The sequence below is a fragment of the Heterocephalus glaber genome, unplaced genomic scaffold (genome assembly GCF_053883595.1).
Source record: "Heterocephalus glaber isolate CG9 unplaced genomic scaffold, H.glaber_assembly_v1.0 deba00001523, whole genome shotgun sequence".
NCBI lineage: Eukaryota > Metazoa > Chordata > Mammalia > Rodentia > Bathyergidae > Heterocephalus > Heterocephalus glaber.
The window spans coordinates 7,546,437-7,572,398 of record NW_028258327.1 but is presented as its reverse complement, the minus strand read 5'-3'; the positions used below and the strand labels follow the sequence as shown (position 1 = coordinate 7,572,398).

The 25,962-nt window shown below is 44.1% G+C and overlaps 2 protein-coding genes across 2 annotated transcripts; one reads left to right on the top strand and one right to left on the bottom strand.

Moving 5' to 3' along the window:
* Window positions 1-2,627: 2,627 nt before the first annotated feature.
* LOC101698324 (acyl-coenzyme A thioesterase 13-like) lies at window positions 2,628-3,375 on the bottom strand. Its single transcript, XM_013078768.3, has 2 exons — window positions 3,031-3,375; window positions 2,628-2,945 (listed from the first exon to the last, which is right to left on the bottom strand). The coding sequence occupies exons 1-2, from the start codon at window positions 3,307-3,309 to the stop codon at window positions 2,787-2,789; spliced, it is 438 nt and encodes a 145-aa protein (XP_012934222.3). The 5' UTR covers window positions 3,310-3,375; the 3' UTR covers window positions 2,628-2,786.
* Window positions 3,376-17,310: 13,935 nt separating this feature from the next.
* On the top strand, window positions 17,311-25,123 carry Prdm13 (PR/SET domain 13). Its single transcript, XM_004862480.4, has 4 exons — window positions 17,311-17,469; window positions 18,938-19,069; window positions 19,377-19,497; window positions 22,892-25,123. The coding sequence occupies exons 1-4, from the start codon at window positions 17,326-17,328 to the stop codon at window positions 24,649-24,651; spliced, it is 2,157 nt and encodes a 718-aa protein (XP_004862537.1). The 5' UTR covers window positions 17,311-17,325; the 3' UTR covers window positions 24,652-25,123.
* Window positions 25,124-25,962: the final 839 nt, after the last annotated feature.

The following is a 25,962-nucleotide window of genomic DNA, read 5'->3' as shown; positions in this document are numbered from 1 at the left end:
CTAAATCCGCGGCTCTGGACACTCATTTTTAAAGATGAGGGGGACATGTTTCACATGTACCTCCAAAAAAGTTTCCCTCATGTCTTTTTGGCCAGAATAGTCTCATATGCCCACTGCTAAACTAGTCAGAAACAAGAAGAAAGGAACCTCTATTCTTGACTTAATCAGGATCACCTCTTGGGGTTTGGAGGCCCTTAGCATTTGTTTTTTTTTGGTACCGGTGATCAAACTCGAGTCCTTGCTCTTGAGCAGCAGGCGGAGAAACCACTGAGCTAAATCCCTGGCCCCACGCTTAGCATTTCTTAAAGCACTTGACCGCTTAAACAAAGTCAGTATTCTGTTAGCAAGAAACTTGTAGGGAGGCTGGGGAGATGGTTCAGTGGTACAGCACCTGCCTAACATGTGGTAAGGTCCTTGGTTTGATCTCCAGGTCATTGCCAGAAAAAAAAAAAAAGGTAGAGGACAATGGGTGTTGGGTGCACAGTTTAAAAGTGCCTTCAGTAACTAATTGATCACAACTGCATTTTGTTCGTCATCACTTATCTAAATAGACAAAGATGTGGAAGACAAATCTCACATTTCTAGACAGCTGATGAAAGAAGGTCTTCTACCACTCCTGCCTTTATAGTGTGCCTCTGTATTTAGTTATATTCATTAAATTGTATTTATTAATTGGATTCACTTGTAAGTGGTCTATTATTTGTTTCTGAATAACTAACTTCTCTAAAACTTAACAGCAGTTTATTTGCCCAATTGTGAAATTTAGACTGATCTTACTTGGATGGATCTTTGCTGGTCCTACCTAGGATGATTCAAGTGGCTGTGGTTTTGGTAGATAGCTGGGGCCTGGGCCTCTGCCTTCATGTGGACAGTTAAGGAGATTGGACCAAGCTACTTCACATGGTGACCAATGGCATATCAAAAGGGTGAGCCCCAAGTGTGAGAACACTTAAGTTTCTCCTTGTCACACTTCCTGATGTCTCATTGATTAGAACAAGTCATATGGTAAAGGCCAAAGTCATTCTGGGAGGGTAGTATACATCAATACCAGGACACTGGATCCATCAGGAATGATTATGTAACACTTTACCTCAAGAGATTAACCAATGAAGGGGGAGAAACCACTTGGAAAACTGTGTGAAAAGTCAAAAGAACCATTCTTTCTGGGATGTAGTGGCACACACCTGTAATTCCAGCACTTGGAAAGCTGCAGCAGGGGGATTGCTGCCAGTTTGAGGCCAACCTGGGATACATAGTTCAAAGCCAGACTGACCTACATAGTGAGACTCTCTCAAAAAACAAGCAAAGCCTGAACTACACAGTGAAACTCTATTTAAAAAAACAAAAAAAGAAGAAAAAGACCATTATTTTCAGGAATATTATACAACTTCTATAAGCTATGCCTGAGTGAAATATAAAAATGGAAAATTTTCTCCTTTTTTGGTGCTTCTTTTTTCTTTCTGTTTCGTGCTGAGGATTGAATCCAAAGCTTTGCATTTAATAATACGTTATTAAAAATGAGGATATTAACTTGGCAGAATAAAACTCTTGCTGTGTCATTATATATTTTAAAAATTAATAACAAATTAATGACCTAAAACTAAATTTGGGTATGGTATGAGGGCGACATTAAATCAGATCCAGGATAATAATGCAGTAATTTTGTAGATATTTTTCATACACAAAAGCAACAATGCCCTTTTCTGATATTCTCTATCCATTGGTTTTATTTTATTCAGCATCATGGGTTTGTAAAAACAGTTATATTGTCATTGAAACAAGAACCAGAAAACTATCTTCAACTTGTTAACTTCTTTAATTTTTTTGTCACATAGCCTGAAAAGGTATCTCCTTTCCTTTGTGGGCTTAAGAGGAAGGAGTAAATAGTTTCTAGTTGTTCTTTTATCAAGTCCCCTCCTTTTGTGGCTGTAGGCCCTGAAATGTATGTTGGGTCATCACAGAAGAGGAAATATTTTGCTGAATTATATTTTTCCTTATGGTATGTTTAATCCAGATCCTGTCTTGGCAAACTCTATCTCTGCCCATGTTTGTAATCATATAATCAGCAAATCATTCCATCTTTCTCTGCTCAAATATAAAGAATTCTAACAGCTTCTCTTTTTTTCTCTTTATATTTTGTCTCTCCCACCACCTTTATCCTTTGCTTCTCTCTTGCTATTTCTCTAGTTTTAGTATTTCTCTCTTTAAAATCACCTAAACTCTTCACATCACTCAGTATAAAGCAGCTGAAAATTTTTAAAGTCCTCTGTTGTCACCATCAGTGCTAGAATTAAGAACCACATGATTAGCCAGGTGTGGTAGCATGTACTTGTAATCTCAGCACTTAGAAGGCAAAAACAGGAGGATTAGGAGTTTAAGCCCAGCCTGGACTACATAGTGAGACCTTGTCTCAAAACTACAACAAAACAAAAACAAAAAGCCAACCAAACAGGGAAAAATAACCCACCCATATGATTATAGCCTTAGGTTTGGGCTAAGAGATATAAATGTTCATGTTCCATGATGGGAATCTCCTTTTCTCCTTGCACTTAACACAATTTTGCATTTGTTGCTTTTCCCTAGAAGCCTAAAAGAGTTCACAGTTTAAGGTTAGGAATGAATAAGTTCAGCAATTATGAGACGATAAATGTTATGTCAAAAGTTTAATTTTCTTTATTTTATTTTATTTTATTTTTTTTACTTGTGACTCTGCTTATTTATTTTGAAAATTTGTTCAAATTTACACTTGATATTCACCACTGGGTTCCTTTCATCCTGCTGTTCTCTCAGTTTCCCAGGTGTTTTGTGTGTCTGCCTTGTGCTATTAGTTTTCCCGTGGCCTTGTTGGTCATATCTACAGAGGCAAAAGCAAGTGTCTTTCCTTGCTTCAGAATATTTGCTGTAATTACTATTTCTTCTCCTATTTTAGCAGGTGACATGTACCTCTAAAATGACTAAGAACCGTAAGAAATGAATGAGGCTCTTAAAATCCTAGTGATGAGTTGTATATACTGCAATCCCTTGGGGGACAATGGAGGGTTGGTATCTACCTGTTATGTTCATGTCAACACTAACTCCTGGTACTCCTCTTTCCGTGAATAGCAGAGCCATTCTTGATATGCTGTCTGTTAAGGTGGCTGTGAAACCACCATGGAGAGTGCCTTGTTTATTAGTATGCTCTTCTTCTACTTTCATTTCACAAATTACTTTCTCAGGAGCAGCAGAGACAAGAGTCACCTTTTCCCAAACTCTATCAAAGCCCGGAGCTCTGGTCATGAACTTCATTGCTTCCCAAAGACTCTGTGACATGCTGCTCACTGTGAACCGACTGTCAGCTTGGAAGAACGTAGGCCCACACGTCTGTGACAGAACAAAGACAGGGTGACTGAGTCCAGCCGCCCTCTCCACCCCATGGAGTGCTCAGGGTCAGGAGTCGCGCGCCTCCTTTATTTTATTTTTAAAAATAAATTTTATTTTATTTTATCCCATTCCCTCCCTCAAGCCCCCTTAATTTCCTTTATTAAGCAACTATAAAAATACAATTAAACCTTAGGGTTGATTGACACTGCCTAGAATTTAGATCACAGAACACAAGTCCATAAATGCATAACAGTGTTGTACTGGTTTCACAGAACACCTTTATTAAAAAAAATTAAGCGGAAGGGCTGGGGATTTAGCTCAGTGGTTCCTGCGCCTGCCTTGAAAGCGCAAGGTCCTGAGTTCGATCCCCGGTACCAAAACAACAACAACAACAACACATACATATGATACACAATGGGCTGGGGATTTAGCTCAGTGGTTTCACCATCTGCCTAGCAAGCTCAAGGACCCGAGTTCGATCCCCAGTACCAAAAAAAAAAAAAAAAAAAAGAATTCAAAAAATTAAGCGGCAGTTTTCTGGAGAATGGTTTCTAGTTTAAGTATAACTTGAAAATTTGTTTTTACTTTCTAAATATTTTGGGTAAAATAAAATCAATTGTATCTCAATTTAAAAGGTTTATTTACTTATAAATCTTCCTAGTGTAAAAATCAACACACATTACAAAAAGTCAAATCATTGATAAGACACAAACAAAGCCAAAGCCCCCAAAGAAACAAAACATCTTTCATTTGTTAGGAGGACCACTTGGAAATTGCTGTCAGTTGTGGACAATAACACTGTCTCCTCCTTGCTCTAAGTTAATGGGTTTAAAGACCTCAGGATTTATTTCCGCCTAAAGAAGTGCAGATGTAAGTAATCCAGGTTAGTATATTGGTTCCCTTAAGTCATCTGCAATCCTGTTCTCTTTCTGTCTGTTCATATTCACCACATAGGTTCTATACCAGGGTCATTTCATGGACCAAGATGGCTTTGCAGCCCCAATTATCATATCTGCATTTCAGGAAGAAATACTAAAAAGGACTGAATTGTCTCTTGAATCTCACACAACACTTTTGCTTATATCACATTGATCAGAAGTTACATAGCCATGTGTACTAGGGAGGCTGACAGAAGGAGACAGTTGCAGTACTAAGACAATAATGAAATTGAATTGTGCTTTTTTTTTTTTTACCACCAGAATCTTTGAAGACCCTTCAACTATAAGTAGGAATATTGTACCTTGTAGCTCTCTTTTTTCCCTATTTTTAAATCAGAAAGTTACTTTCCCAGCCTTCTTTCTTCATCCAAGACATAGCAGTGTGGCCTTGGCCTGAAGTTACAGGCTATCACCCCGTGTCTTGATTTGGAAGTCATGTGAAAAAGCAAATATCCATCTGGATCCATTTTCTGAGGACCACAGCAGAGCTATCAAACTTCCTGAGGCAGCAGCCACCAAGATCTATGCTCAGAGTTGGCAGTAAAATTTGTGGGGACTGAGTCCTAAGCAGTGGCTGTAGTGTATCCAGTGGAGCTATCCTGTGTTTTCATTTGGGCAGTTTTCATGGGGGAGTAGACTTCAAGGCATGATTTTTGTTTATTGCATTAGAGGCTCTACTAATAACGTCCTTTTAACTTGATTCCCTCTTAAAGACCCTATTTTTTTTTTTAAAACTCAGGACCTTGTGCTCGTGAGGCATAAAGACCCTATTTTTAAAAAAGGTCACATTCTGAAATACTGATGGTTAGGACTTAAATATGTGAGTTTCTAGGGAAATTCACATTTAAGCCTATAACAGCATCTGAGAACTCTCACTGAGGTGGGCATATATGGGGACATCAAGTTAGAGTCACAATCTCCAAATTCAATGATAGCACAGAATACTCTCCCCATCACCCCTGCCTTCCAAAAATAAGTTCAAGGTACAAAGATGAATGTAGAATAACTTCACAGATTTTTAAAAAACAGATATTTGTATTAGTCAGTGCTTACTAGAGTCAGATGTAAAAGAGTGCAAGATGTCTGTTTGTGCACTGGAGACCTGAAGGATCCAGTCAAGGGCTTGGAGCCCATGGCAATGTCCCATGCAAGTCTGTATCAGGAGGCTAAAGGATCCACAACGGGAGACTGAAGGAACTGTGCCAGAAAGGCCCAAGGGCCAGTGTCAGAAGCTAAAGTGTCTGTGCCAAAAGGCTGAAGAATCTGAGCCAGAAGGCTGAGGGATCTATATTGGAAGCCAGGAGATGGCATTCAAGATGAAGATGAGGCTTGAAGCTCCCCTGATGAAAGAAAGCAGCCAAAGCTCCTTTGAAGAAAAAATGCTGAAGTTCTTCCAAAGAAAAGCAGCTGCAATGAAGTTCCTTCAAGGAAGATCAGCTGAAATCCTTCCCTCCTGTTCTCCTTTTATACTGTTCCAACAAAATGGTGACTCAAATCAACTGGGTATTCCCACTCACATTGACAATTAGTCAATTAACTACCACAGTCTTGTACAAATAAAATTAATTTAGGCCATTGGTAATTGACCTAAATACAGGTCATATTGGTGACTCCTATTCCAACTGAGAAGAGAACAAAGAATTTTTATTGAATGCCACAGGATATTAGTATTTTCTATTGGAGTAGAATTGATAGAAAATACATGTATAATTATGCCAGGGTATTGTTATGGCTTGTATCTAGATGTCCCTCCAAAGACTCACATGCTAATTGGTGGGGTTTTTCAGAGGTAGCTGGATCTAGAGTGTGTGAATATGTATTGAGAGTGTGTGATAACTAAATTAGTTCACTGATTGGTTTAGCATTTTTCTGGGTGTAGGTAATAGGAAGCCCAAACCTGGGTGTGTGTGGAACTAGCCTGGTTGGAATACAAAAGGAAAGGTGGGCTGGGGATTTAGCTCAGTGGTTTCACCGCCTGCTGTGTAAGCACAAGGACCTGAGTTTGATCCCCGGTACCAAAACAAACAACAACAAAAAACTAAAAGGAAAGGTGGAAGGCAGGCTTGCTACTTTTTGCCTACCCTACCATGGACTGTTTCTCCTTTGCGATGCCCCTCTACCATGCCTTGGAGCCAGCTGACTATGGACTGAAACATCTGCAAACTGTGAGATGAAATAAATCTTTTCTCCTTTAACTTTAGGTGTTGAGTATTTTGTCTCAGCAGCAGAAAAGTGACTAAGACAGGGATCTACAGTATTAGGTAGGCTCACAGGATCAGAGGTAGGAACATCTACAATGGCCATCTATGTGCTGGAGAGACAGAGAATTCAGTAGCTGCTCAGCTCAAAAAGATGGAAGCCAAGGAATAAGAGGGGTCAAAGATATAGCACCAGTCCAAGATTTGAGACCTGCACTGGAAAGCTAAACTCACTGGAGACTTATATCCGAAGGAATCGGCAACAAAAAGTGCAACCATTCAGGAAGACTGGAGCTCTTAAAAGACAGACAACTTCCAATAGATAATGTGAAATAAGAAGGGGAAAGGGAATAAGAAAGGGGAAGGGGAAATAGGGAGGGGGTGTGGGGGAAAGGAAAGTAGGGAAAGAAAAAAAATATGAGAAAAGAAGGGGAAAATGGAGACAAAGCTTTTGTAAGTAGGGAGGGGTGGAGGGGTGGAAGGGAGGGAAGGGGAATGAGAAAAACAAGAACCAAGATATATCATGTACAGGTACAAATTCCCAATGATGAATGTGATCATAATGTATACCTAAAGTATACCAATAAACTTATGGGATTAAAATAACTCCAGACAATTTCCACAATCAATTGTGGGTTGGTGCCACCCACAATCAGGGTGGGTCTCCCCCACCCCCAATTTGCTGCTGTATATTGCCAATTATCTCCACAGACACATTCAGAACTGTGCTTTACTAATCTGCTAGATGTTTCTTAACCCAGTCAAGTTAACATATCATGATTAGCAGTTTTTATTGTGAAAGCTTCGTACACCATGTCTGTGGTAGAACATCACTGTAGCTGTGAAGATTCAGACATCTATTTAAGACTGTAGCCTCAGCACATTCTTTCTGACCCATCCCTAGCATAGCTTCTTAAAAGATCACAGAACAAATGAACCTATTTATTGTTTCTCTCCAATTTCAGTGAAATATTATAATATACTCATATCTCCTGCTTGTTCCATATCTCTTCTTCTCTACTATTTTAAAAAAATCTTATCTCTAAATAACCTTTTATTTTATTTTGATGAATACAAAACAAACATAGAGAGGCTAGTGCAATGAACCCATATACTCATTACTCACATTAGACAATTATCAACTTATGGCCAATTTATTTCATTCATTTGGTTCTCAATGGGGTGATTTTGTCCCCTGGGGATATTTCACAGTGTCTGGGGTCACAATGAGAAGGGATACAACACAAGGGCTGGGGATTTAGCTCAGTGGTTCTGCCACCTTCCTTGCAAGTGGAAGGTCCTGAGTTTGATCCCTGGTACCAAAAAAAAAAAAAAAAGAAAAAGAAAAAAAAACAAGATACAACAGATATCTAGAGGGTAAAGAAGACAGGGATGCTGATAAATACAAACTAATGGTAGGACAGCCCCACAATCAAGTATCTAGGCCAAAATGTCAATATGCTGTGGTTGAAAAATCTTTTTTTTTGTTCTTTTATTCGTACATTTTAGGTATACAATTTGTTTACATTTATCATTGGGTGCTTGTACCTGTACATGATGTATCTTAGTTCTTATTTTTTTCCCCATTACCTGTGCACCCGTCAACCCCTCCGCCCTTCCCTATTTACATAGATTTCATTTCCATTTTTTTTTCTTTTCTCATATTTTTTCCTGTGGTGGAAAAATCTTGACCTATGTCTGTATCTACTGTCCTCCCATCTGAGAATTGTTTGGAGCCAATCCCAGACATCATATTTCAACTATAAATATTTCAGCATATATCTCTGAAAAATAGGAATTGAAAAAACAGAACTTTACTACAATTATTCCACTTGAGGTTAACACTATTTTCTAATACTATTATATATGTAGTCAGCATTCTAGAGCTATCAAGGAGGAATTTGTACAGCTTAGTCTTGAAAATCACACTGCTGTCACATATCACATTACAAGTAAGTCATTAAATTATGCCCACATTCAAGATTCTGTTTTTTGAGTTGAGGTTTATTAAAGAATATATATTTTTATATATAAATATACAAAAATTATATATAAATATGTTTAGATATAATATTATATATATATATTTGAGACAGGATTTTGTATGTAGTTCAGGCTAGGCTTCACCTCACTATGTAGCCCAGGCTGGCCTCGAACTCCTATTGATCTTCCTGCCTCATCCTGTGGGATGTAATTATAGGTATGGGCCACCACACCCAGCCTGTGGACATATTTTTAAACTATAAAAATTTTAAGTCTCTCTAAACCTATTGATTACCTCTCCTTTTCCTTCCCCTACCCACTGTGACTATTAGTTAAAAATAAAAACTGGTCATTTGATCAATAGAGAGTTCCCATAGTTTCTTTTTTTAAAAAACTTGCTGTGTTTTTGATGCTTGAATTCCCATGGATATGCTTATCAAGTTCATATGTCCTATTTTCTGTCATCACAACAATCAAGTTCATGTTTAATTTTGCTTGTTTATTTGCTTATTTGAATAAAGCTATTTCATAAATACTATTGTATACCTCTAGTCAGAGGCACATACAATGTAGTTGCCTTGCTTTTTGTGATGCTAGCCATTATTGACTCACTATTTCACCAAAAGATACAAAAGGATAATATTTGAATTCTTTATTACATGGAATATATCAATAAGAGTCTTCCCTCATCAATTATTTGTTGCCCTGAGTTATACATGCCTGTATTTTATGTGACTACCCAAGTAGCCACTGGTGTCAAAAGTCTTGCTCCATTTGATCTATGATTTGTATTTCCCAGCCTAACTGTATAGTGTCTTTTTTCAAGGCTCAGTAAACGGTAAATATAATAGTCATCATAAAAATATTAGTAATTACCATTTCTGAGTAGATTCTATATCTTCCATGCCATGCTAAGCAACTTGTGAAGTAGGTATTCTTAGTCTTCATACTTTACAGGTGAGACTGGAGAATAGAAAGGTTACCCTTACTCAAGTTCACATAGTTAAAAAGTGTCAGAGGCAACATTTTCATCCAGGTGGTCTGACTCTAGAGCCCACGCTCTCAATCATCAGAACATCCTGCAATAGCATAATGATTCTCATAGGTATGTGATATCAATTAAATCTCCAAAATACAATGGGATCATGTACAAATGGCTTGAGTTTAGAGGTATGTGGGAGGGGTTCTATTGCCATTATTTACTCTGAAACTCTAAGCAAGCTTCTTAACCTCACTGAGCAACAGCCTGTTTTGAATAGTGCATTTAAAAAGTTATAGAAATGTATGCATACTCATAAATGAAAGAAAAGTTAACTAATTAAAGCATGGGCAAATAATTTGAATAGGTATTTCTCCAAAGAAGCTATACAAATGGCAAGAAGCATATAAAAGGTTTGAACATTATTCATTTAATCACTAGGGAAATACAAATCAAAACTACAATGCTATACCACTTCATCTACCAGGATGGCTATAATAAAAGATGCAGATAAGTGATAGCGAGGATGTAGAGAAACCAGAACCCTCATACACTGATGGTGGGGATAATGTTGCTCCTGAAGTCAGGTATTGGAAACTCAATCCCCAAAGCCAATAGGTAACGGTACTTGGAGGTACAACTTTTTTGGGGGTAATTAAGATTAGATGAGGTCATGAAGGTAGGGATCTCCTGATGCAGTTGTACTTTAAAAGAAGAGGAGGAAAGACCTAAGCTAGCAACCTTGTTCTATTTTGCTATGTTATGTTCTACACCTTGTTGGGACTCTGCAAAGAGTCCCCCCAGTACAGAAGAACCTCACCAGATGCAGCCACCTGATCTTGAACTCCCCAGCCTTCAGAATGATGAGCCCAAATTAACCTCTTGTCCTTATTAGTCACCCAGTGTTAGGCATTCTGTTCAGCAACAGGAGATAAACTAAGATAAACCCTGAAAACATGCTAAGTGAAATCATTAAGTCACGACAGACCATATATTGTGTGATTCCAACTATGCAAAATGTGCAGAATACATAATGGTTTAGATTTAAAATATACATTAGTGATTGACTAGAACTGGGGAGGATAGCAAGGATATAGTGACAGCTACTGGGTGTGGGTTTTCTTTGGGGTGGGGAATGAAAATGTTCTAAAATTAAATTATGCTGATTAGATCCACATCCTTGTAAATATAATAAAAATTGTTATATATTTCAAGTGAATGAATTGTATGCATGGGAATAAATCTCAGCAGAGCTTTAAAAAATGTGTGTATGTGCATAATAATTCATTTTTTGTAACTTTGCTTAGGTTTTATTTCATGATTATGTGTTTGAAATGTTACCTGATTGTGAATTCCTACTGTAAGATGAAAAATATATAAAATTCCAACATGATTTCAGGAAGCTAAATATATTACCATCTGCTCATGGGCACAAATAACATGAGCATGAATAACACGTCTGATCAGAGTGACAATAGGAGTACACAAAACCCTATTAGTGAGTTTACTAATCATTATTTGGAAATGGTGGGAATGAACCTGAGTTTGGTTCTTAGTTGGACATACTTGGAATTTTTTTTCATTAAGTTTATTGGTACATTTTAGGTATACCATACAGTTACATTTATCATTGAGTGTTTGTACCTTTACATGATGTATCTTGGTTCTTATTTTTCCTCCATTCCCCTGCCCTCCTTTCAACCCCTCCATCCTTCTCTATTTACAAAGACTTTGTTTCCATTTTTTCCTTTTCTCATATTTTTTCCTTTCCCTTCTTTCCTTTCCCCTACCCCTCCCACTTCCCCTACCCCTTTCACATGATCAATTATACATTTTGATCCTTATTTACACTTTCAGTTTCTCACACCAGAGAAACTATTCTGTATTTACACAGATATGTCTATTTATTTCTCTTATGAGTATGGCCTCAATATGCATCCATTTAGCTGTAAATGTCTCTAGTTTCTCATTTTTTATGGCTAAGTAGTACTCCATTTTATTAAAACAACATCTTCTTTATCCTGTCTCCAGTTGATGGGCAATTGGGCTGTTTCCATATTGGAAATTTTTATTGTTTTCTTTTTCCTATGGCCATCTGATGAACTTCCATCATTAACAGATTGTCCCAAGGGCCACAGAAGTGTCTGCCACTTTGGTTTCCTCTCACGATGCACCACCTTCCTAAGAGTGTACACTCTTAGGATGTACAAGTTCTTTTATTATGAGGTGGGTTCTCCTGGAGACAAAGGCAGTTTTTAGATCTTTAAAAAATATTTCACTCAGTGGGGGATTTAGCTCAGTGGTGCCACCACCTGCCTCACAAGAACAAGGTCCTGAGTTTGATCCGGAGTACCAAAAAACAAAACAAACAAAAAATATTTCACTCAGCTTTCCCTGGGGATCTGGACCCTCTATCACTTAGTCATCCCTCCCTCCAGTCCCTTCTGTAGATGCAGAACACAGCTCCCACCACACTGAAATCTGAAGTAGGGGCCTCTGACTTCTGTGGTCAATCTAGGGTCCTAGAGTGAGTTTGGCAGCCTAACTCTGAGTATGAATTTATTACAGAAGCTATTGGCTGTTACCCTTAATCCAGATCCCCACCAGAGCCTTCCTTGTCTTCCCTTTTCCCTCTTGACCTTATTCAAATGTTTTAAAATTTTTCAAGGATAACTGAATTGGGAACATATTTTTACTAAGCATAAAATGATCTAAAAAACACAGTGAGAAGTCTTTCTGTGCTGCCCTAAGACACCAGAGTGTCCCTCTTCCAAGGAACCCATGTTTCCAGAGGGATTTAACAACCTAGAAAACTAATGAGGAAATCCAAGTAACAACTCTCCCTTCATTCTTTTGTTCAGTGTTCACCTGTCTTTCCTGTCTTCTCTCTTCCTCAGGGCCTAAGAGAGCCTGTCATTGCTTTCTACTTGGACAACTGTCTCAGCTTCAGCTCCGTGCTGATTTTCAGCTTTTAAAAGGTCTTGTCACCTCAGCCCAAAATACCCTGCAGCCACTTTCGGGTGAGATTTACAAGCAGACTATGTAAATCTACACACACACACACACACACACACACACACACACGTGCACACACACACGCACACAATCTGAACATATATGGTTACTTATCACCATACTTGTATTTTCACATAGTGTATATATTTCACATACATACATCAAGAAATATTTTCATTGATTTATTGAGCATGAAGTTTTTAACATGCAAAAGATATTTTTGTTTCTTTTTTGGTTTCTTTTATGACTCTCCCTCTCCTCTATTTCAAGTACCAAGTTGTGCTCATTATTGCTTCCAGAAAGGATATGTTCTTGAGCAGGGAGGACCTGGGATCACAGATAAAGAGAAATAATGCCAGACTGGGGTTGGGGAGAGGGGGGCGTCTGGGAATCTCAAGAACATCTTTATTTCGCCTTTTAACTCCCCGCCTTTCTGATTAGAGTTCAGACCTGCTCCCCCTCCCGCATTCAATTATCCCCAGCATCTTTTCTCTGAAGCTGTCACCTCCACTTGCTGAACTGCAGCCCCATCCTGAGCCATTAGTCCAGTTCTTTCCGTTTTGCTTTTCTTTCCTCAGTTTCTCCTGCAATCTTTATAAATTTCCATTGGAGGAGGAGCCTCCGAGCGGGTGGAAGTCTGAACACAATGCAACCTGAGAATTTCTGTCACTCTCTGCATATGCTCCTAAGTGCTTTAATCCCAATTAGGGGCGGCTGACACACGGTCCTATTCATTCCCATCAGCTCTTGAATACATTTGCCTAGAAATGAACTTCACAAATAGAGGCGCTCCTAAATGTGCCCAACAGCAAGGAAAATCGAATTGAGCGCGGGCTTATTCGGCGGAGGCCGGCGGAGAAGCGCTGAATGTGGAGGTGCCCCAAGACATTGCAATTCAACAACACGCTCGCTGACTTTTCTTTGCACCATGTCAACCGAAAGAGCCAAGAAATAAGTTGGGGAACTGCGGTTAAAAGGCAACTTGAGAGGGACTCTGAATACTTTTATTGAGCCGTTTCCAAAGGAGGATTTAAAAAACAACAACAACAAAAAGTACCACAAAACCCACCAGCGGTGTCCGGCCTGTGTCCTTGGCTGCGAGTTTGGAGCCTCCCGGCCGCCGCGGTTCCACCGGCCACGTAATTAAGGGGAAAATGGCCCAGTCTCCGGCGTGTCATCTGGTGGCGTTCCCAGAGCCCGCCGCCGCCGCCCTATTCAGACCCTGCCTTAATGTCCCACCCGCGCCTCGGGGGCCGCGCAGCTGATCTGCTCTGACCTGGCTGCCCGGCCGCCACTGACACCCTCTGGGGGGCGCGTCACAGGCCACCTCTGGCCCACACTGGGCCACTGAACCGGGCTCTCCAGGCCTCTGACTCCGCCGAGCCTGGCCGCTCCCTCCATCCGGGGCGCGGCGGGGTGGCAGCGTTACTCGTGACTCCGCAACACCGCGCCGAGAACTGGGGCCCCTGGGAACAGCCAACGTGGTCTCCCCGGGAGCCAGAAGTCCTAGGTCTTTGCGCAGCGGAGAACCGTAGCCTCAGAAAAGTGTGCTGTGAAGGAGCCACTAATCTCAGAACCAGAGTCCGCGGAGGCTCCTTCCCTCTAGGCGGAGCCCAGGCAGGGCGCACTTGCTCGGCGCCCGCAGCAGCTCTAGCCGGGAGTGGGGGGTGGGCTGGGAAGCGGCGACTTGCGAGCCGGGGCCGCCCCCTAATGCATCCGGTTCTGAAAGCCGCCTGGCGCGCGCGGAGCTCCCGTCACTCTGACTCCGCAGCCGGCGACTGCTTAAGAGCGTCCGCGCCTCACCTCGTCTGGGGCAACCTGTTACTGGGGAGGGAGCCTTGCGCGCGGTTCCGCGGCGGGGAGCAGCACCGAGACACCTCGGTGTAGGAGGGATTTCGCTTAAGCAGGGCTTCTGGACGCCCATTTTAAGTGGATAAAAAAGCCCGAGTGGAATGTTTTGATTGAGTCTCAACATTGTCTTTGAATAAGGCTGAGACCATGTAATTAATGTGTCTTTTTAATAAGGGACAATACGGGCGTTCAAGCTATTTAATTTCATTTAATTTTCCATCCCATTTGCTGCACAGCCCGCTTTTACTTTTTAACACCCAGCCTTTCACGGCCCATCTTGCTCCACTGGGCACATTAGATTGGTTTCACCCTTGCTTTTTAGAAGAGGAAAAATAAAAGAAAATGTGTTCCTTTCCTCCTTTGTGGACAATTTATTTCACTTGGGGAGCTTCAACTCTGAGCCACAGGACAGAATAAAACTCGGCGAGCTGGTGTGAATGCCTCTGGCGCTGTCTCTTTCTTCTAGCGGAGCTGGGAACCAGCCACAATTGGCTATATTAATAAATAACTTTCCTCACAGTCGGCCTTTACATGGTCCTATTGATAAAATTGTTCGCGTGTCGTTCACGCTTTTTCACTCATTAAGGAGGGCCAGGGAGGCGCCCCGAACCCAGGCCCTATGCTCGCCCCTTCCCGCTTGCAGTGCTGGTAATTTAAACTGGGAGTCATCCCGGAGTCGCCAGGCCAGAGGTTAGAGGGACATGTTCATGGCTTAAATTTATTGCCCTCGACTCTTCCAGTAGCTTCCTCTCCTCCTCCCCTCCTCCGGCTTTTGCCATTCATAGGCTGAGGGATCAAAGGCTCCCTCCTCTCTCCGGAGGGCAGCCTAGGAGGGCTGCAGTGGAGCTATTGGGAGTTTAAGAACGAAACTCAGTGGTAGCTCCTTCAGAAAGTGGCACTGGGCATGGCCTGGTTGTACAAGCAGAGAGGGCAGAACGGTGGCCGCTCAGACCCTCACAGGGGATATTCTGTGTCCTTGAAGCCATGTCTACATAGGTACTGGATTGGGCCCCAAGTCTGGTTCTCCAGGTGTCCCTGCAAGGTCTGACTTGAGATGCTCAGACTGGAGACCTTTGACCTGGCCTAGATTCTCCCATGACTCCAAACTGAATCCTTTGGAGCTATCAAAATGCTACAGGTGCTGTAAGAGATCTTCAAAAACAATTGAGGTAGACAGTGAAGATGGATTCAAACGTCTGTCTCCAACCAACAGTCCCGTTTTATAGATTAAGAGACTGAGGCTCTGAAGTAATTCATTTGGGTTGGCAACACACAGACTGAATGACTCTGCAGCCTCCTATGTCCAGTGTGGCAATCACATGTTTCAAACCAGTTGCCATCCGCTTCTTTGAGAGCTCTCCTGAGACAAACCGTGAAGTTACAGATGTTCCACCTTCATCCTGCGCTGTGGTTAACCATAGTCACTCCTGGTGGTGAGACAACTGCACCCTCCTTGGGCAAAACCACCTAGAAAGGCAGTGCGGGAGCTGCTGGGAGTGGGTCCTCTGCCCTTCTATACCTTTTCTGACCCTAACTGGGAAACCCAGCACCACTCAGGCCTCTCAGGGACTGTGTGAGGGCTCCAGGGCTGGCTGCCTAGGATTTGGGGGAAGACTCCCAGGACTAGCAGTGCACACAGTAAGTGCCACATAACTGTCACGAATATCTGATGACCTCGATTACCCAGGCGCTATTTTATGTCAATAAATATTCTCTCACAGATAGCCTTCCCTAAAAGAAAGGGGTTTGTGTGGGGGCCAGTTTAACTCTGAAGTATCTGTCCTGTTAGCTTCAGCTGCATATAGGCAGAAATTGACCCAAACACATATCTCTCCTTGTCTCCAAAGCCTTTGAAAAACTGCTGGCTTTCTGCTTGTTTTTTAAAATAAGAAAATTCAGTTTGTTGGTTCTAGGGAAGGGTTTTGTTCCCATTTTAAATTTAAAAGCAAAATTATTGGTTGGCATGTGGAGGATTCGTGATTAATAACTTGACCCAAAGAACCACCTCTTCAACTGTGCAGCGGGTCGATGGCGCAGGATTCCCTGTGAATCCTTTGGTCCTGTGGCCATTTCCTATTCTCCAGAGAAAGTGCGGACCCCAGAGTGGACCTGTGTAACAGCACTGCACAATTGACTTCAAATAGTCCGGAGGTTTCATAGTTCAGGACGAAACACGGCAGAAGGAACAAATAAACTTGTTCTAAATAGACACTGGCCTGAACCCAATCCCCTGAAATGGTAATATGGTCGTTATTTAAAAAGTGTAGGTATTTTCTGGTGTCTTCCCATCAAGTACCTGCCTAATTTCTGTATGGCACACGCCAGAAATCAATAGAAGTTAACAAGTCCTCCAAACAGTACCCATCTCTTTGTTTAATCTCCTTTACAATAAAGCCAAGGGGAGAGAATTAAAAATCTTTGAAGTAGACCAAGGCTCAAAGGAATCAGCCAAGTAGACTTAAAGTAGTCACTTATTTCCAAAAACTGGTTTGTCCGCGAACAATAAAAAGAAGTAAAATTTATGGAGAAATTATACAGTGGATTTGTCACTTAAAATATCGTAACTGTCTCGGGGACAATACCCCATGCTGAGGATTAATGGTCCCGCCGGACCTTTGATTCACCAGAGCCTTTTCTTCGCCCTTGACAAATTGGATTTTTAGGAATGGGAAGGTCGCCTAGACCATTGTGTGCTAGCCATTCAGAGGCCTCGATTATGCAGGGGGCTGAGGGAACCACTCCATGTGACCCTCTCGGGTGGGACCCTGCAGCTGCTTCGCAGCGCAACTCTCTCACCAAACTCCGCGCCCTTGCGCTCGCGATGCCAAAAGGCGCCCGCCCTGCTTGAAAAGGCGCAGTGCTTGCCCGTCCGCGTCACTCCGCGGGCGGAGGACGCACGTCGGGGCGCGGCTCCCTGGCTCGCTTAAGGCCCGGGCGCTGACACTAGCGCCTTACGGAGGACCCCGCGAGCCCCAGCGCCTGCCTGGCGGCGACGGCAACAATGCAAGGAGCCGCCCGCGCTCCGGCCACCAGCGTGAGTGCCGACTGCTGCATCCCGGCTGGCTTGCGCCTGGGGCCAGTGCCTGGCACCTTCAAGCTGGGCAAGTACCTGTCAGATCGCAGAGAGCCCGGGCCCAAGAAAAAGGTATTGGCCATTCCGACCTCTGCCCCCCGCCGTGCGCCTCCCTCTGCTCTGACCCAGGGAAGGAGTAGAGTAGGGAAGTGGAGGAACGGGCTACTGCCTTTTTACCTGCTAATTCTGCCCAGTAGAAGGGAATTCCGATTATTCCTAGCAAGTTTCACTGAGAGCTGGAGCGTGGGCTGGGCGGAGGGGTAAAGACGTGGCTGAGAGGAAACAGCCCGCGATTGCGATGCACCAGGCTTTCTATGCCACGACTATTGGGAACCAGCGGTTGCCCCAGAGCTCTGGGTGTTCTCAGTACGGCATCCAGGATCCCCCCCCCCCCCCCCGTCCTTGTCTCTCTAGGCAAACGCATCCTTCCTGTAGGGACCCAGGGCGTCGAGGACTTTTCTTCCCGTCTTCCTCATTGATGTTAATTTGAGGCTTAAATTTGTCTTTAGTTTAATTCCAATTTTTCCGAAAAGATCATACGTGGGAGATTTAGTTTCTGGGATCTCCCCAGGTTTATCTTTTCACCGGTTTGCTTGTGAGTTAGGAGTCAGTGGAGACCGGGTGGTGGCCCTGAAGCAGGCTCAAAGAGCAGGGCGCCCACCCGCGTGGGGCACGGGGTCCCCACGCCTGAAGCCGGGCTTTGAGATACCGCAGTCCCAACCGGGGACAACCCCGGCCCCGGGGGAACCCGCCCGCTCTGATTCCCCAAACAGCGTCACAAACCAGAGAGAGGATTTAAAGGCTCTCACCGGCTCTGGGGGCGTCCCAGCGGCGCAGCGAGCAGCAAATGAAGGCAGAAGTCTAGCGGAAAAAAGGACTTTGGCTTTACTGCTACCTAAAGCTCTCTTGTTAGAAGTAGCTCTGGGGTCCAGCCGTCGGACCCGCATCTCTCTCCTCTCGCAGTCAACTCTCTTCCCCCTACGTCCCGGTCTAACCTCTTAAAACGGCACGCCTTCCTCTTAAAGCGCAGTTTATTTTCTTCTGAAAGGCCGGTTAACTTCGGGGAAAATTTCTTTGGAACCCCTTCGTTCCCAGAATTTCACTCACTTGCACCTAGGCGCGGTGCTGCGAGAACTTGGGAGAAGTGAGAAATGGGGGATAGACGAAAGGACGGACTGATTTCCAAAGGTCTCTCTCTCCCGTCAGGGCTGCTTTCAGAACAGCAGTGGGAGTGGCGGGTCGGGGGTGGGAAAGGTCTCGGTAGGAGACGCGCCCAGTTGCTCTGGAAGTCCGCCCCCATCCCGCCCTGGGCTGCCAAGGTGGTGGTGGTGGAGAGGTTGTCCTACCAGCCAGCCACCCGCTGTCTCCATCCTCCAAGCTAGCACCCCAAGGAATTACCCTCTTCCCTACAGCCCACAGGGGTCTGACCAAAGGGAACACAAACATATTCCTGAGTCCGGTGGGGTGGAGGAGAAACTTTACCTCCTGGGTGTGGGCCTCATCGTGGTGAAGGAGAGAACGACCACTGCTTGTGTTGCAGGTGCGCATGGTGAGAGGGGAGCTGGTGGACGAGTCGGGGGGCTCCCCTCTGGAGTGGATAGGGTTAATCCGGGCAGCCAGGAGTCCCCAGGAGCAGACTCTGGAAGCTTATGCAGACTTACCCGGAGGACAGGTACTGTGGGCTCTCCCCGCCCCCACCCCTGCCAATTCTATTTACATAACCTAGGGTGGCCAACAATATTAAGAGCAAAGAGCATTAGCTACAGGTCTGATTTAAAGTCCCCACAACCTTATACAGTAGGTGCTACTGTACTGTTTTCCCATTTGAAGAATAAAGGAAGTGAGGTTCTGAGAGATTCTGTAACTTCTCCAGGGCCACGAAACATCAACAGAATCGGCATCTGAACCTTTCTTCCCAGTTGCATTTTGACCAATAACCCAGGAAATGACAGAGATCTTTCCTATTGCTTGTGTCCCAGATCTTCTACCGAGCACTGCGAGATGTCCAGCCAGGGGAGGAGCTGACTGTGTGGTATTCCAACTCCTTGGCTCAGTGGTTTGACATCCCCACAACTGCGACCCCCACGCACGACGAGAAAGGTACCGCCTCCGTGGAGGCTTCCAGGCCAGCGTGGGTGGGTCAGACTCCAGCCCTCCTGCCTGGATCCTGCCTGGGTCCTGGGGGGTGTGTCCCCAGATTTTAAGGGTATTTCTTTCCAGCTGTGTAAAACTGAATTCATGCTCCCTTCTTAGGCACAAAGAACATCTACCACTATCCCCTTAAAATCAGCAGTCACTGGTTAAAAAAAAAGTGACAGTAGCAATCTTGCTTATGATGGCCTTGGTAAATTACTCTTTATGAACGACATAGGACCACCCTTTCCTATCACACATCCAAAATGACAACTACTTGCTCAATTAAGAATCAATAAAGGAGCCTTAAAATATTGTTACAGTAATTACATGAGTTCCAGAGAGCACAACTCAAACCTCAAATGCTTTTCTAAGATGGAAAAGTGTCTCTTCACTGGTTTTTGAGGACAGCAATGTATTGCTACAGCATTTTAGAAACATTACGGTACTCACCACTGGACAGTTGGCAGGTACTAAGGTCCTTCCCTCTAAATGGTATTTATTTGTTTCTCCCTCCCTACTTAAATTGAATCTGGAATGTATCCCAATTTCTTCTCAGATTTATTTGATCCCTTCAAAGCCAAGAGTGGATTTATGCAAATCAAGGTGCAGCAACTAAAGAGAAGCATTTGCAAGCCTTCCCTGGAACACTAAGAACAGTTCCATGGAAAGAAGGCTGGGAGGTGCTAAAATAGTTAAGGTTCTGAGTCTCCCTTTTCAGATACAAAGCTTCTGTAGCTTTTTTTTCCCCTTGCCAATTGTTTTAGTTTGTCTGTAATTTCTTATAAAGGCCCACTTATGATTTAGAGTCACAATAACGAATGCTGTAAAATATTTTTAACATGATCTCTTCTGGAATTGCTGCTCAATTTTATCCTTTAGAAAAAGGTACAAAGAAATTAATAAAAATATGGGAATTAGGAAACCCTTTATGAATAAGATGGAAAGAAGTTTATTCAGAATGATGAATCACTTCACTTCAAAATATCTCTGTCTTCTGTAAATTAACTCTATTTGTGAAGATTTAAATGCACAATATCTATGAAAATTATCCTCATGTAGTTTGCTCCTTGAGTGACATTTTCAAATTCTCTTGTTAACTTCTTCTAATAAAAGAGAAATATAAGAGACTCATTTTGGTGAACTTTCAAATCTGCCAGTATAGAACAGTTTGAGGGGCTACTGGCCTATCAGGCCAGCCATTTCTGCACTTCCAAGTAGTACAAAAGCAACTTGTTTCAGTAGTAGCCCTTGTGTTTTTATTTCAGCCAACTGAATTTATAAACATCATGTTAACATGAAAACCCCCCCACCATTTTCCTTTTGAGAAAAGTATAGGTTATTTTGAATCTGACATCTCTTGCTTAGAGATGCTCGAAATCTTGACTATTTTAGGGTCACATGAAAGAGAGAAGTCAAAGTCACTTATGAAGTGTGTTTCATACACTTGACATGAGCTGGATCTCAGAGTTCATAGAACATATTGATTAGAATGAACTGAAAGAGATGTACTGAGTTGGAAAATACACATTTTGCTTAAATCTTGGAAGGAGGAAGAAATAAGATGGCTTCTATTTTTCCAATACTGGCTAACTTTAGTAGAAAATTAGTGCCCCTTTGTTATAAGAACAAAGATTACTAGGCTTTGCATTGGCTCAGTCATTCTAGGGCAGACTGGTAAAAAGAGGTGATGACTGGGAGGTTCTGAATTTAAGAGAAGGGATGTTAAGATATTAAATCAATATATTCACCAGGAGGTTGCCTGTTTCTTTTGATTTGTTTTTCATAAATGTTCAGTAGTAGGAATATTGAAATAGCTTTATCTAAGTCTTCTAGAAACAATTAGAATAGGGTCTCATAGGCAAGCCCTCTTCTCTCCTTTTCTTCTTCCTGTTTTCCATTGATCTGTGTTGGAACAAAGTGCTTCTTACTCAAACTTTTATCTTTGTTATCTAGAGTAGCTACTTGCTTTGTGCAAAGCCCAAAGCTAATATACCTGAAGGAGAGGAGATCTGGGATTTCTCCCATTGTTTTTTTCTGTAGTAATGTTAAAAAAGTTTGAACTGCTTGTATATAAGGAGGGAGGATTTTACTTTTCCATTAACTTTGAAGAGATTGACATATAGTTTGTATACTTCCTTGCGGCTCAACTAACTTCTTTCTCATGGGTACCCTTTCCCTCAACATCATCAATGAACCACATTAAAAAAAAACCCTAATTGCAAGATAAGTTTTCTACATACAGAAATAGCGTGACCTTTTTGAGTGAAAATTAACTTTTACCATTTAACCAGAATCTGTTTCTCGACTGTGTTCACAGACTCTGTTAAAATGAAAAACAATGCTAATAATACAAAATACACATGCACAGATTTGATTTGACACCACACATGTACATAGTATCTGGTAGAGAATTTTGCACTTATTAAAAGCTGAGTATCTATTTCTATATATTTATTCCACATATATATGTATATTTATGGAATTAAAACATAAGCTAATATATCTTCTCCAAGGACTTTTACTAAGTTGGATTTGTGCAGTTATCTAGGAATTATTAATTATCAGCTGGGACAACTGAAAAGACAATGCAACTTCACTCTGCTTAGAATATCATCATCCTTTCCAGAATTTTTTCTCCCATCAAATTAAATGGGGTTAAAGAGGAAATAAAGATACAAATAATTTAGAAGAATAGCAAATCATAGTCCCTATGTGGTCCTTCAGTTGGTCACGCTCCAGGAAAACCTCAGGCAAAGTGTTTAAGGCTGGGAGGGGGTAAAGAGAGTGGGCAGTGGACACAAAAGACATTGTTCTATGAAAAGGAATGATTACATATGGCCCATACATACAGGATATTGTCTCGCCTGGTAATGAGACGCTCACGACTATTAGATTGGCCTTTGTTCAGTTTATCCAAACTCCTTGACATACGCCACCTATTCTGCAAACGCCAACAGATGGGCCCAGGCACAGCGCACCCTCAACACTTGATTTAAAGCAACAGCTGCTCTCTGCTCTTGCCCAGCTAGCCTGCCTGAGCGCAGCCCTTCCAAGGGAGATTCGTTCGGACAGCCTGGAGGACGTATTCGTTGGAAAGGCCCAGGTCACAGCTCTTGCCCTCTTAGAATTCTTAGAGAATGGAGCAAGTGACAAGGGTTGGCCATTTGGGACTTTTCGAGGTTCTTGATATAGTGGAGTTACAAAGCTCATTTATTCGTCTGGCCCCAAGAATTTATACTCCTGAGACTCCCATACCGCCGGTCAAAACCTGAGCTTTTCTTTGGGTGCTCGGGCACTTTCTTTCCGCCTTGTTTGTCAGCCTTCTCACGGGGTCGCTTTCCTACTTTTTCTTGTCCAGGAGAGGAGCGCTACATTTGCTGGTACTGCTGGAGGACCTTTAGATACCCCAACAGCCTTAAAGCACACCTGCGTTTCCACTGCGTCCTCAGCGGCGGCGGGGGCCGCGCCTTCCTGCACCACGAGCACGCAGCTCGCCAAGGCGCTGCCCAGGCGCCAGCGGATGGCTTCGGCCTCTCCCCGAAACCTGCAGCACCAGACTTCGCTGCGCCCGCCCAGACAGGCACTTTGCGGCCCCAAACACAGGTTTTGCAGCCTCCGCAGGCCTGCGGCGCCCGGGAGAGCATCAAGCGCGAGGCCTCCTCTGCGCCCTCGGCCTCCTCGCCGACCCCGGGCAAGTGGGGGCCGCCTAAAAAGGTCAAAGAGCAGCAAGACCTTGTACTGGACGTGAGCGGGCCCGCCCGAGCACATAGCCACTTCCTCGGCATTATGGGCGGCTCCCAAGCTGGCGGCGGTGGCCTGGCCTTCTATCCCGGGGTGCGCTCGGCTTTCAAACCCGCGGGCTTGGCCAGGGTAGCGGCGGCTGCGCATGGCGACCCCTACCGGGAGGAGGGCAGCGGCAAGCAGGGAGCCGGCCAAGCGTTGGGCAGGCTTCTGGGCGGGGGCCGGGGAGGCGGACGCCCCGGGAGTGGAGAGAGCCCGGCGGCTGGCGGCGTGGGCCACCACCATTACCACCACGCGCACCACCACAACCACCACCACCACCACCACCCCAAGTGCCTGCTCGCAGCTGACCCGCCTCCGCCGCCGCCGCCCGGCCTTCCTTGCTCCGGGGCCCTCCGCGGCTTTCCTCTCCTCCCGGGTCACCCGGAGGAGGCATCAGCCTTCAAACACGTGGAGCGCACCCCGCCTGCAGCCGCCGCTCTTCCGGGAGCGCGTTATGCTCCGCTGCCCCCAGCGCCCCGGCTGCCCCTGGAGCGCTGCGCCCTCCCGCCTCTCGACGCGGGCGGACTCAAGGGCTACCCGGGCGGCGAGTGCAGCCACCTGCCCGCTGTCATGCCAGCCTTTACGGTCTACAACGGAGAGGTGCTGTACGGCTCGCCGGCTGCGGCCGCCTATTACCCGCTGAAACTGCACTTCGGGGGGCTGCTCAAGTACCCCGAGTCCATCTCGTACTTGAGCGGGGCCGCAGCGGCTGCGGCCGCGGCTGGCCTGAGCCCCGCGGAGCTGGGTTCCCTGGCCAGCATTGACCGAGAGATCGCCATGCACACTCAGCAGCTGTCTGAGATGGCCTTGGCCGGGAAGGGCCGCGGCCGCCTGGACTCGGGGGCTCTGCCGCCCGCCCTGGTGGCGGCTGGGGCCCCTGGGAGCGGCGGCAGCGGGGGTGGCGGCGCGAGCAAGCCCAAGACGGGCCACCTGTGCCTCTACTGCGGCAAGCTGTACTCGCGCAAGTATGGGCTCAAGATTCACATGCGGACGCACACGGGCTACAAGCCACTCAAGTGCAAAGTGTGCCTGCGGCCCTTTGGCGACCCCAGCAATCTCAACAAGCACATCCGACTGCACGCCGAGGGCAACACTCCCTATCGCTGCGAGTTCTGCGGCAAGGTGCTTGTGCGCCGCAGGGACCTGGAGCGCCATGTCAAGTCCCGCCACCCCGGCCAGAGCCTGCTGGCCAAGGCGGACGACGGCCCTGGCACCGAGCCGGCCTATCCCCTGGAGCCTAGGGATCCCAAAAGCGAGGACAGCGACGTGGACGTCTGCTTCACCGACGACCAGAGCGACGTGGAGGCTGAGGGCGGTGGCGATCGAGACTTGTAAAAGGTCTAGCCTGGAAGGGGCCGGGGCGCGAACACAGTCGGGAGGAGTGTGTGTGAGGTCCGTTCTGGGAGAAGAGGAAATCTGGCGATGAGAAGAAGGACCTGGTGATAGAAACAGAGCTGAAATTCAGTAGGGGTTCAGAGACAGCTTAAAGAAATTTGACCACGGGGCAGCACGGGTGGTGGGTCTCTCGCCTCCAGGACCCCTTGGATAGCTTCCCCACCTCACCTCACGCCGCCGGCAGAGCGGTCTTCTCTAGGGGTTTAGAATTACATTAATACCAACATCCTACTGTCCTGGAGGGCCCCGACTTTAACTGCCATCTATTTTTAAATTGTACTTTTCTGTGAAGGAAATTGTGCCTTTTGAAGCGAGGTTTTGTGTGAATTTTACATTAGCATTTTACTGTATAGGCAAAACACTAGTCACAATTCAGTCATGTGACATCAATACACGTGTTTCTATTTCACTCGTTCTCATGTCAAAGACTACTCCTTGCCACACTGAATACACAGTGGTAGCAGGTGTACAAATTGGTCAAGTTGCAATTATTTATGAGAGAATAATGATAAATGTGAAATATCTAAAGCATGAATCTAAGAGCATGCAATATATAATTTTAAAGAAAATATCCTATTTGGTAGAGTACAAATGTGTATGTTGTTTTATAAGGAATTATGTACAGTGGATACATTATTTTGGTCTTGGTTCCAGTTTGTGCAATCTTTAAGAAAAATAAAAATGCAAACGAAAGTTTGTTCACTTAGCGATTTCAGATCCTTTAAAGAAGTAGTTTAATTGGAAACAGCTTTTTAAAAAAAAGTTTGAAGAAACTTCATAATAAAACAAAGCATAGGTCTCTGAATACTTTGATTATTCATAGAATACATGTTAATTGGTGTTATGAGAGGGAAATACACCATTTTAAAGACACATTTCAGAGGTTCTCAGCAGGCAAAACAATTGGTTTCTGAAAACATTGTTTCGGAAAACAGCCTTCCTGAAATTAGCTACTGCCCTTCAAGGGAAAAGATAAACTTTTGCATTTTAATCCCTTGTCAGAAAGAATTATGGAACTGTAGAATCACTATTTCTTATTACATTTCATTTTGACAGAACTTTCCTTGGGAGGTAAAAAAGAAGCTTGCTCAGTGGTTATGATCCATACACTTTAGTGTTCATTCAACAAATACTAAAGTATGTATTTTGTGGAGGTGCTGATCTACATACTTTATCTAATAATGTACTCATGTACTCCTAACAATGTACCCCATGTACTCCTAACAATCTTGTACTCTCAGTATTAGTCCC

Bases quoted from the DNA above. Each gene is read 5' to 3' on its own strand.
- LOC101698324 (XM_013078768.3), bottom strand. From the start codon at position 3,309: ATGTCACAGAGTCTTTGGGAAGCAATGAAGTTCATGACCAGAGCTCCG. The intron at 2,946-3,030 runs GTCCCCCAAGGG...TAGTCATTTTAG, and splicing joins GTAGATACCAACCCTCCATT to AGGTACATGTCACCTGCTAA.
- Prdm13 (XM_004862480.4), top strand. From the start codon at position 17,326: ATGCAAGGAGCCGCCCGCGCTCCGGCCACCAGCGTGAGTGCCGACTGC. The intron at 19,070-19,376 runs GTACTGTGGGCT...CTTGTGTCCCAG, and splicing joins CAGACTTACCCGGAGGACAG to ATCTTCTACCGAGCACTGCG. The intron at 19,498-22,891 runs GTACCGCCTCCG...TTTCTTGTCCAG, and splicing joins CCCCACGCACGACGAGAAAG to GAGAGGAGCGCTACATTTGC.